General features: G+C 32.9%; 2 protein-coding genes across 2 annotated transcripts in view; one reads left to right on the top strand and one right to left on the bottom strand.

Annotated features, from left to right (window-relative positions):
• Positions 1-12,227, bottom strand: part of LOC142334674 (ubiquitin-fold modifier 1) — a 286,602-nt gene that overhangs the window by 165,223 nt on the left and 109,152 nt on the right. The gene's annotated exons all lie outside the window — the stretch shown is intronic.
• Positions 1-12,227, top strand: part of LOC142335437 (uncharacterized) — a 39,286-nt gene that overhangs the window by 15,902 nt on the left and 11,157 nt on the right. Inside the window, exons 5-6 of the mRNA XM_075383924.1 lie at positions 5,228-5,420; positions 10,596-10,727. Of these exons, the coding sequence (XP_075240039.1) occupies positions 5,228-5,420; positions 10,596-10,727 (325 nt within the window). The remainder of the gene's footprint in view (positions 1-5,227; positions 5,421-10,595; positions 10,728-12,227) is intronic.

The following is a 12,227-nucleotide window of genomic DNA, read 5'->3' as shown; positions in this document are numbered from 1 at the left end:
GGCAGAATTTTTATCGTGTAATATCTTATAAGGCAGAATTCTTATCTTATAAGATCTGACAAAAGCAAATTTTTATCGTGTAAGATCTTATCAGAGCTGATAACAAATTTTTATTGTGTAAGACTTGATAAACTGTCTTACAAAGTCTTAGTGAGGCGACGCATAATGTTATAAGATGTTAAAAGACAATTTTGTAAGAATTTGGCAAGATCTTACACGATAAAAATTCTAAAATGTCTGTGGTACAAAATAGTGAAAAAGCAATATTTGATATAATTCCTATGAGCAGCCAATATTCAAGACCCCGAATGAAAACAGCATTAGAATGTAAAAAACTGAGAACACACCTTATTCTCATTTCGACATAATTTAAATATTAGAAAGAAAGGATTTGCTGTTACCATATTAAATTCAACGAGACAATTGGGTAGAGTTTTTGTGGTGTTCAATTATTTTTGAGCTTTTCTAATTTTCAAAATATTTGTAGTTAATATTGATTACAATTTATACCGAAAATTTCGTTTTTGTGTAAAAGCCATAGCTTAAGCAGGTATAAGTATCCACAAAATAATCGAATTTGGAATCAAGGATTTCATTATGATATTGTTGTAATATAATCGATTCACCACGTACAAGAGTGAAAGTTAAAAGTCACAACCCCGTGTGTGAGCCAAAGTGTGACTTTCATCATTCCACTACTAATTACATACAAAACGGTGAATATTATAAGAGTGAAGATAATCGGTTTACATACAGCGTATTACTTTCAAAATTACACTCTTCAACTTTTTCCCATTAATTAAAAACGATTTAGGCATTATACCATAATCCCTTTTAATTAGAGAAGGAAAAGGGTAGAAACCCGGCCCGTGTTTCACTTTTTAATAGTAACCTTAGTCGAGAATAGGTAATTATTTTGTTGAAATCTGACAGATTCTTACAAGAATAAGCTTTTCCTCGCCAAAACTTCGGACATATTTTTTGTAAAACTACCAATTTTCTGGCAGATTCCTCAAATTGATGCCACATTTCTAAAAGAAAGCAGTTTCTTCAGGTTTTGAAACAAAACAATTTTTTGAAACGAAAAAATTTTTTCGGCTGAATTCTTACACGACAACGTTTTTGTGCCCACCACCTACAAGATAATCACATTTTCTTTGGAAGTCTGCCAGGTAAAAATTTTTCTGTAGGGTTCCTACAGGGTAACATCTTTCCTGTAACATTCCTACAAGATAAACCAATTTCCGGCAGATTCCTTGCATTCCTTTCCCGGCAATCAAAATTGGAGTAGGCATTACAACATATTCTCTGTTAATTAGCGAAGAAAAAGGTATCAGACACCTACAAATGTTTTGTTTTTGATGGGAACATTAGTAAAGGATATATGACTGCCTTGCAGAAATATCACAGATTCTTACAAGACGATGAATCTCCTCGTGAAAACTTTAGACACATTTCCTATAGAGTACCAATTGAGGACAGATTGTTTCAAGATGAATCATTTGCCAGATTCCTAAAAAATAACCTTTTGCTGCCAAGTTGTTACAACTTAACAATTTGTAGGTCAAGGTCCTACAACATAACCGTTTTTGCTGCCCGTCTTCTCGAAGTAAACTCTTCAAAGCTTTATAAAATTTTTCTTTTAAAGTTAGTTTTGAAGAATGAAATACAGCTCGATGGGAATTTTTTTCGAGTTCTTGCAAGATAACCATCTTTCTTCCAGATTCTCAGAGAAAATCTTTTTCTGACTTTTTATAGAAAACTGTTTTTCTACAGATACTGTCCAATTTCTATAAGATAATCTTTCGATCTTGACCAGAGAATTTGATCCACAGGTTGCGATTGTAGAATATCGAATCGAATTTTAACGTCGGGGTTTGATTTTCAGGCATTAAACAGACGGCCTTCATCATGCAATTGATCGCGCTAAATTTGTATATAGACGTTTTAATTCGAGATTAACCCTAGTCATTAAGCGATACAAATCTTATAAGATCCTATAAGATTCTTATCTGGCCTTACAAGTTAATGCATTAATCTTGTAAGATTGTATAAGAGACTTACCAGATTTACTCTAAACTTATAAGATCTTATAAGAGTAGTAAAAATACGTAAGATCTTATAAGATTCTTATAAGATATGCCTTAATCTTGTAAGAGTTCCTAAGATCAGTAACAACTGGTAAGATCTTATAAGGATCATATAAGACACACAGTACTCTTACAAGATTAAAACATATCTTGTAAGTCCTTACAAGAATATTATAAGACACAAATTATTCTGCTAAGATTAAAGCATGTCTTGTATGATCACAATAGAATCTTATAAGACATACAATTTTCTTATAAGACAAAAACATATCTTATAATACCTTACAAAAACCTTATAAGACACACATTATTCTGCTAAGATTACAACAAATCTTGTATGATCATAGTAGAATCTTATAAAGCACACTCTATTCTTATAAGATTAAACTTATCTTGCAAGATCTTATAAGAATCTTATAACTCACTCTAAGTGCCCTCAGTAGTTATGGGACACCAAAAACTCCTACCACGAAATGAGAAAAAAAATGCACCACGCCGAAATGGTCAGTGTGTTTTGTATGTTTTGATTTAAAAACAACAACAACAACAACAACAACATGTTCCTGAAACAACAAATAATGAAAAATTGTTGAACTGGCCCATCTTTTGGTTCAAATAGTTTCTTGCATAAAAAAGAGAACCCATTATAGAACAATTTTCAGTAAGCGAAGAAGTAAGTTGTTTTTTAACCTTTTTTAAGATAAAAGGACCTCTGATTTTCTAGACATGACCTTTTGAAAATTTTTCTGTAGACAAGCATTGTCATTGTTAAAGTGCGCTTATAATCAGACTCCAAATAACATCCTTGCTTAGAAAAAAACTAGATATGGTCGCGATGTGAGTGTAAGATATGTTTTGTTCTTTGTCAGAGCAAATCTTGTAAGATCGTACGTGATAAATCTTACATCTTATAAGATTTACAATGTTAATATACAAACCAAATCTTTAAAGATCTTACGTAAATAATCTTACATCTTATAACTTTTGAAATTTTCTTCCGCATAGCATATCTTGTAAGATCGTATAAGACGATGCTTACCTCTTACAAGATTCACTCTGTCTTGTAATATCTTACAAGATATGCAATGTCTTACAAGATCTTACAAAATATGCTCCAACTTATAAGCAATTACAAGATATGTAGTATTGGTAAGAATCTTGTAAGATCTTATAAGAATTGCATTGGTCAATAACTACGGAAGCCCCTGTATTCTCTACTCTGAATCATGGACTGTTCCTTCAAAACAGAATCAAATTCCCTGAATCACGAAAAAAATTAACTTGTTTCTTGTAAAAAAAATTGTATCAAAAGTTGTTTATATTTTCAGTTCTATGGAAAAATTGTCTCGGCTTACTTAAAAGAAGAAGCTGCATATCAACAAGAAAATAAATATGTGGAAGCGTGTGTGACATTTTATCACTGGAAATGCTATATAATTTAATTACCCATAATATGATTAGACAATACTGCCAACCCTTATAAAATTTTTGAGGACAATAAACGCTCAGTTTTGCTCAGCTAGTATCATAGCTTTTGTTTTAAAGGGTTTGTTTTTTATGGCACAGCATTTCATGTCGGCCTTGTCACTGACGTTTGTGCATAGATTTGCGTTTGAATGTTACCTCGAAGAAGAGTAAAAGAAATTCAGAAGGTTTTTGTGCACGCTTAAGATATTTTTAGAATGCTTTTTTTGTCATCACCCATGCTTAGACCTCGGCTTATGAGAAGACTCAAATATTCTAGCCGTGGACCTTTATTGGCGCAAAATTTACACATTTCAGCTTCCTATTTGAAGTTAAGGAAAAGTTTTCGATGATTGAGCAGGATCAAAAAGTAGCATATCAATAGACCTGATTAGGTAAATTTGTCGGTCGAGCATGGTCTCCCAGGTGGAGGTCCCAGACGGAAAGTTGATATGTCCAGACCCAGATGAACGCACGACTGGGGTGTTATGAGTTCAAATCTACGTTGTCTGGAAACAAGGAAAAACGCACGAAAGTCTGGACATGAACGCCCGAAAGTCTGGCGAACGCACGAAAGTCTGATCATGAACGCACGAAAGGTCTGACGAACGCACAAAAGTCTGGACATGAACGCACGAAAGTCTGGCGAGCGCACAAAAGTCTGCTCATGAACGCACGAATAGTCTGGTGAACCCACCAAAATCTGATCATGAACACACGAAAGTCTGGACGCAAAAAAAACACTACATTTAGTCTACCTAGTTTCAATAATTTGACAATATAGTGCAAATAGAATGACTTCAAAAATTCAAAAAAATTCTTAATCATAAAAAGATTTTCAAATGGCCCATTAAAAGCTTTTACTGGGTCATTTGAAAGTATTTTTTATAATTAAGATTTTTTTTTGAATTTTTGAAGTTGTTCTATTTGCACTATATTGTCAAATTATTGAAACTAGGTAGACTAAATGTAGTGTTTTTTTTTCTCTATAGCTATGATGCTTGAAACTATGGCCATGAAAATTTGCACTTTTTAACCCTTTTTGTTCCATAATTCTAATTATACTTTTTGGAAAAAACAAGTAATTTAGTATTTGTTCTTCGGAACTGCAACAGTAGAAGGAGGATAAGCGCTGATTACGTTGTAATCATTGAGGAACTATGCGTGCAAAGTTTGTCGATGAAAAAAAACAGATGCACGAAAACAGTTTTCTCGGATTCATAATTCACGTGAAAGTAAATCAAGCATCAAAATTCGGTAGAGTTATAATCGAACATTGAACTTGTATCGAGCTACATTCTAGCAGCGAGAAATTGGGTCAAGATAAAATCCAGCTGCAAAAAATTGGGTCGAATTTAAAGACGTAAGCCTAAGGTCGAGATGACTATAAAGTCGAGCTAAAGCAATTTCATGATCAATTTGTGTTGAGCGCTGTCTTTTCATACCCATTTTTGGTCCAGCACGGTCTTCTCAAATATAGAGTCCTAAAATTGGGCAACCGATTGACACGACCTTGCTTTTCTATGAAAATCGGTGGATGGACCAGTGAAACGACTTTGTACTGACTTTAGTCATGGTTTCAAACTGTATAAGTTGGGCCCCACGACTTTTCGAGTCTGTGACTAGACTCTAGATCTCGAATAGAGCAACATAAATTGCAAAGTCTTTTTCAGCAAACATTGCGAAATTACATGTACAAGAAGTACTCAAATCAGATACATGACAGCAATGCCTACATTGATGCATCTGGATTCTGGACTGGTTACATCCGGTTCAATGGCAACAAATACAACAAGTTTGTCAATCTCTACTCTGGATTGGAGATAAACCCGGCCATGTTCAACAATAAGCAACCAAACAATTTGGGTAAGTTTTAATGAATAGGTAAAAAAGGTGACATAACGTGAGTTTTACCAAAGTCGAAGTAATTATATTCAGTTTTACAGTCTTATTATAATCGACAGAGAATCTCTATTCGGATTTTGCTTGCGCTTTAATCCTTGTCGCCTTTTGAGGAAACATTACCATACAATGAATATAATGATATTATTGCTCGTATGGTTATATAAAGGATATCCGAGCAATATTGGGTTTAAGGCAACAAGGAGAGGCTCGGTAGTGTACGTACTCACACAATGTTCCGGCCCCGCATATCCACATTCTTGACTTAGTTGGCTACCAAATGATGAGGAGATAGAAAACTTTCAGAAACATACAAACCGATCAATTAACAACCATTGGAAAACATTAATGCCACACTAGAGGGCCGATGAAAGTTGCTGATGATAGGGCTACTAGAACGGCAATAATAAAAACCTAACAACAAACATTAATTACGACCAATTCTCGATCTCCAAAAAAATCATAACAAATTCAAACTCGCATTAGATAAAACCTAAACAAAACAATTTAACCTATACTTCGTAAGAAAAGATATCGGACCTGTCCTCAATGCGACTGTTTAACAAGACGACAAAAAAGAGCAAATAGGATCGAACTTCAAAAACACTTTTCTATTTCCGAAAACAAATAATTTCACGGTCAATAATGTCATTAGACATCAACTGAAATCACTAAAATTATATGGTGAGGAAAATAAAAGCAAAAAGGAGACCGATGAAATTTTTTTTAAATCTAATTTGAAAAACAATCAAACATGCAGCTATTAACTGACGTCTCTAACTAGGTTGAGTTATACGTTCTGGGAAGCAACTGAGACTTATTGTTATTTTGTATATGGTTTACCACAACGAAAAGAAGGAGAAACATATGCAAAATCAAAAAATATCCACAAAATTTTACGATATAAATATGTCTAAGCCCAAAAAGCATTAACTATTCAAAAAAAATTATTAAAATATCCAGATACGCTTTTTTTGAACACTGCACTTTTTGCTCATGCTTTCCTTCGATTGGATTTCTCGATAAAATGATAGTTCCAAAAAGAAATAAATTGAAATTATAAAATATGTTTTTCTGATCAAAAAATTTAAAAATTGAAAACACGTAGCATCAAAATAAAGAAACCTTTAGTTGAATAAAAAACCATTACCAACATTAATTTACGACCTACAGGAAGTTTTTTTCAGCCTGTTTTTAGAGACTGCGCCTGAAGTTGAGAAAAATAAGATAAACTAGTGGTAAATTATTTCAAAAATCAACGATTTTTTGTCAAAAAAATATAATCAAAGTCATAGCAGAAATTAGATTACAACAGAAAACACTGTCAAATTTCAATTATATGTTCTAAAAGTTGACTGGATCTTTGATTGGGGACACTGTTTCATTGGGCTACAAAAATATTAATAAATGATAGCGAAACGCAAGAAGTCTCTAAAATTTTACGAAAACAATTGGTCAGAGACATAAAAACTATCAGCTTAACTCTGAAAACAAAAATAAACTGGTTGGGTCCTTTTTTATAGTAAATAGTTTCTGTTCTAATGGACTCCTGATTTTAATTTCTTTTCTGTAATATACATAAAAACGTTTATATAGCAGAAACATTTTGAATAAAAAAAGGTTGCGCCCCATTAAAATCTACAAAGTTTTTTTTTGTTAGCATCCATGGCGAAATCAAGATCAGCCAAAATTTTGCTGCGCGTCAAATACAACACTCACTTGTAGAAATGGTTGCGAAATAGATCATTTCTTAAGCATTTTTTTTGTTTGTCAAAAATAAATAATGCATTTTGTATAATTATCAAGTTTAAATTTGCAAAAAACTGGCAACTTTTAATTCCAGAAGAATCTTAAAGCCAGTGGGAGTAAAAGAGTCTTTTTTGAGCTGAAGAAGAATATGGCTGCAGTTATAAGGAGTCTACTTTAGATATATTTAAAGCAAGTGGGCTAAAAAAGCAAATTCAGTCCCATTTTTTGACGAAAAAAATCTGACTTTTAAAAAATTTAGCATAAAGTCTAGCCACAAAACTGCGATCGCACACTTCGGCGCTCCTCCTCTATTTTAAACTAATATCACAAATAGTACAGTTTATTTTGACATATTTTAGCAAAATTGAAGAAAATTTTGTCAGCAGTGCCGAAAATGTGAATAAAAACAATTGAATTTAAGTCTATAGTTGACAAAACTTTATCCTCGACAAGTCCTTTTGCAAAAATGCAAATTGAAAAAATCTTTTTAATTCAATATTCTAAGTTGGCCGGGCCTTCTAATGATACCACTCAGAACTCTCTACTATGATTATATCGATCGGCCAAAAAAGTCGGAACAAAAAAAAACATTTGAGTAGATAGATCTCCCCCTCAAGAGGGATCGAAACAATTAAGATTCTATTAAAAACTATTTTGGTAGCTATATTTCAACACCAATACATGTTCCATTTCACCCCTTTGGCTGAAGATGCATAAAGTTATGCATCTTCAAAAGGCGATAAAAATGATCAATTATATTCTTACGAATTTTCCAAAGTGCCTAATAAATTTTTACGTTGCTTATTCGCGGCTGGTGTCATTTTCAGCGTAAATTTTCCGTCAAACAGATTAAAAGGTGAATTGTTCATTATCATTAGGACATTAAAGTGCCATAAATCTTCAAATAATAAATACAACCAGTACCAGAACAATCTAAATCTGTATTCGTATAAAAAAAAACATCGACCATTAAAACGAGGAGCAACCTCAAAACTTGTTGCCTTAGTTTTCGACAATGTGTTTCTGGATAATTTTCCAGAAACTTTTAAAGTCGTAAACAGGAAGAAATCCAATTTGGCCAAAACCCCGTTTGGCGAAAACAGAACCAAAATTTAATTTTTTCACGGAAAATTTTGACAACCGAATTGATTGAACTGTCTATTATCACGTTAATGTTGCAGAAAATTCTTTTTCTTTAGTTGCTAACTGCCTCGCAAACAGGATAAAAGGATAAACCCAGAACTGGCCGCTGAAACATCTGCTCGTTATAGTTTTGTTTTTCATTGCAGTAGAATAGTAACAGAAATTAAATCTGTAAAAATCTGTCAAATTAACAACAACTCTGTTACCCATTGGACGGATCATTGAACATTTTTTTGTAAATTGCTTTAAAGTTTAAAGTCAATGTTTTTAACACTTCTATTTTTTTTTCATTTTTTTCACTCGTAGAGGGTAATAACTTTATTTCGAACAGTGGAGAGAGGAAAAAGAAGAGACAGTAAAAAAATGGTTGAAAAAAATGCAACATAATTGGTTGCAAAAAACGCAACTTAATTGGTTGCAAAGAACGCAACATAATAATTGTCCCAGTAAAATTGGGGCGGTTATCTGCTAAGATCTTGCAAGGCTCTTGTATGATTATGCGTCATCTTGTAAGGGCTCTTACAAGACTCTTAACAGATAGCCGTTGCAATTTTGCGTCTTAGGAGATAACAGTTAATTTCAAGACTCTTACAAGATCTTAGCAGATAATCGTTTTTCGCAAGAATCTTGCAAGATTTTAGCAGAAAACCGTCCCAGTTCGTTCAGGGTGAAAACTTATTTTTTCGCCTTTTACAGATACTAAGGATTGCCAATAAATAAAAAATTATTTATTTAAATAATTTAATCTTAAAGATAATTTTAAAATCCTACGTTTTCATAAGTGCTATCTCCGCTGTATTTGAATGGCATTGTTATTTTTTTTGGTTAGATTATTAAACTTCAAGTTGTCCACTCACACAAAGTTTTATCAGGAAAAAGATAACTGTCATCTGCTTTTTAAAAGCGGATTATTACAACTGACTCTTAACTGTTTTGTGAGAGTAAATAGATCAAGATACACATAAACTGTTGATCAAGTTTACACAAAAAAGCCGATTGGCTAAAAATTCGAACACAAATGAAAATAATTGAGTAACTGAATAACATCTCAAATATATTTGCTATGTTTGATCTAGGAAATTATTGCCTATTGCTTTTCTGTTTTTCGTAAGAGTTTTTGAGTTTTTCTGGAATAAAAAGTTGTTTTATTTTGTTATTAAAACAAATGTCAATTTTTTTTATTTTTCGGTTTAAGATGTTCCGCAATGACTGTTGCAGTATTTCCCCATGAATTGATACTAGAATTATGAAAGATCAAAAAGATCTTCAAGTTTGTTTTTTGCAACAGTGCGATTACCCCCAATTCTTTGTTTGCTCTAAGATTGTCTCTTCGAAAGATATGAAAGATATGGTACTGTCAATTTGCGGTTATTCCATTACTCTATAACTTGATCAAAAAATTTTGTACGTCGAATAATTAGATGCTAATGTGGTTAATTGTTCCCTTCTTCCAATGAAAATTTCTATTTAAAAATACTCCAATTTTCGAATAATTAAATTTGAATGAACAGGTGGGAAATTGCTAAAAGTCGATAAGAGATGGGGCTATGACAACTGAAATTTTTTTCTTATCGATCCTCCTAGCTCTGGAAATGAGCAATTTTGAAGAGAGTTTTGATTTTAAAAATTACTTTAGGTGACAGTAATGGGTTCGCGCCCTTTAAGCAAATCATTTTGAAGGGTTCTGTTTCAACGTTTGTTATTAACATATTTGTTTTCATCAGAATTCTTGCAACTAGAACAAATTTTATGTTCATTATTTCGGATCAATTTTACAAAAAACTTTTCGCGAGAATTTCAACTTAGATTTTCCCAATTAGAAAAGCTTTAACAGAGTCGTTTTCATATGAACGGAAAAGGACATGGGAATTAATGGCACAAAAATATGTTAAAATTGGTGGAATGCTTAGAATGGTGGACTTATCTAAAATCCGACAGTTTGAGACATTTGAAACTCACCAAAAAAGATAAAAACGCCAGTCTCAGAGCGCAACTGCACTCCATCAAACGTCGATTTAAATCAAACGACACATTGACTTTCAATCACAATGCCATAATTTTAAATTTTATCCCTGAAAGAGAATCATATTATTAGTATTTTATTCAAAATAGATCGACCTATTATATATAACATACAAAACAGCATTCACCGGTGAAATCATAAACTAATTCCGTGACTTAAATGCTAAAACTGTTTCTATTTCAACTCTTTCACCACATATGTTTGTGTTTACGTGTTGGTTTTAGTGTTAGGGAAGTTCGGGGAGGAGGCATGCTTGGCAAGGAAGAAGTTTCCGGATGCCTCTCTCCATAAAAGGAAGAATTGGGTGGGACTTGATGACTACACATGCGCATTCCCTCACTGGGCCATTTGCATGCGTAAGTGCCATTCAACTAACTCATTCTATCGCTCATCATATCTAATTACTAAACTTTAATAAAAATAATTAAGCTGAGACACATAATCATTAACTCTAAAATACTAAAGAGCATGGAAGTCAAGAGAGCTATCGACCTGGGATAATAGAATAGACTGTCCAATTAAGTTTTGAACAAAGTGAACGTTCGAAAAAATCAAAAAGTCCGATTATTTTGGTTATTTGTATGTATGTCGCAGTGTCGCAGTTTTTTTTCATTACGTAAAACTTCGATTTACGTATTTGATTATTCTTGCTCTTTTTAAGTTTGAACTTTGACCTTTTGACTATGTCCAATGCTTTTGAAACGCTTGGTGGAGTTGGGACTTTTTGCGACAGGCTATAACATTGTAAATCGCAAGTCAAGAGATAGGACATCACTCCCATGCACAATTGACTTAAATAGACATTTCTATAGTAATACTAGCGGGGTTCCATTTCAACTAAATTCGGCATATCACCGTGCTGCGATAAAATTTTAGGAGGGAAAATGTTGATAGCAACGAACGTGTATTGGTTTTCCACACATTCCACAAAAATGGGGTCTCAATTGACTTATCCAAATTTGTGACGGGATCTTCCCGGGTCTGAGTGTCATTTAAATTCAATACTAAACAAGGAGGCTCGGTAATGTGCGTTTGCACATCAAGTTCCGACCCCGATCAACAACATTTTTGGCATAAATGTCTGCCAAATAAGAACAGATAGAAAACCACAAAAATTCAAATGTTTTTCAAAAAAAATGTGTGTGAACAAAGATCGCCTCAAATGCAAATAACTCAGTGGAGCAAAAATGACATAGTACATTGATGAGATCAGCCATTATTAAGAAATCAAGTCAAGACGAACAACAAAATCAATCAACAAAAACAACAAACATTAATTACATATAAAATTTTATGTCTATTAAAAAAACTTACAGAAGCTCTAAATAGCGTCGGATAAAACTGAAACAAAACAAAATAACTGGTACTTTACTAAAACAGATATGTACCACTCTAAAAAAAGGGGTCGGTAACCTTTAGACAAAAAAGAACATAAAAAAACAGCAAAGATAAAAATTTTGCTTTATTTCTAAAAAACAATTAATTTCAATGTAAGGAAAACCATTACATGGCAACTGGAAACATCCAATATGTTTATGATCACATGCGCCTCTTTAGGAGTGCCTTAAGACCTGTCAATAATGGTTTTTTTGTTACCAAAGAACAACAAATGGAGACAACAAAAAAATTCATTTGAAACTTGCGATAAAACGCTGTCGCAGCTGTAAAGTCATTTTTGGCCCCTAAAAATAGATTCAATTTAGCCTTCCTCAAATGCCAAGAATGTTTTCTAGGCCTTCTCATTAATGAGAAGAGGTAAACAGTAGACCAAAAAGAAAAAGCGCAAAATTAATTGGAACATTTTTTTTCGAAAACAATTAATTTCAAAGTCAAGAAAGCCATTAGCTACTACGCTT

This window comes from Convolutriloba macropyga, chromosome 2 (genome assembly GCF_964194025.1).
Source record: "Convolutriloba macropyga chromosome 2, txConMacr16.3, whole genome shotgun sequence".
Lineage (NCBI taxonomy): Eukaryota > Metazoa > Xenacoelomorpha > Acoela > Convolutidae > Convolutriloba > Convolutriloba macropyga.
Note: the sequence above shows the minus strand (reverse complement) of the source record. Positions and strands in the feature narration are given on the sequence as shown.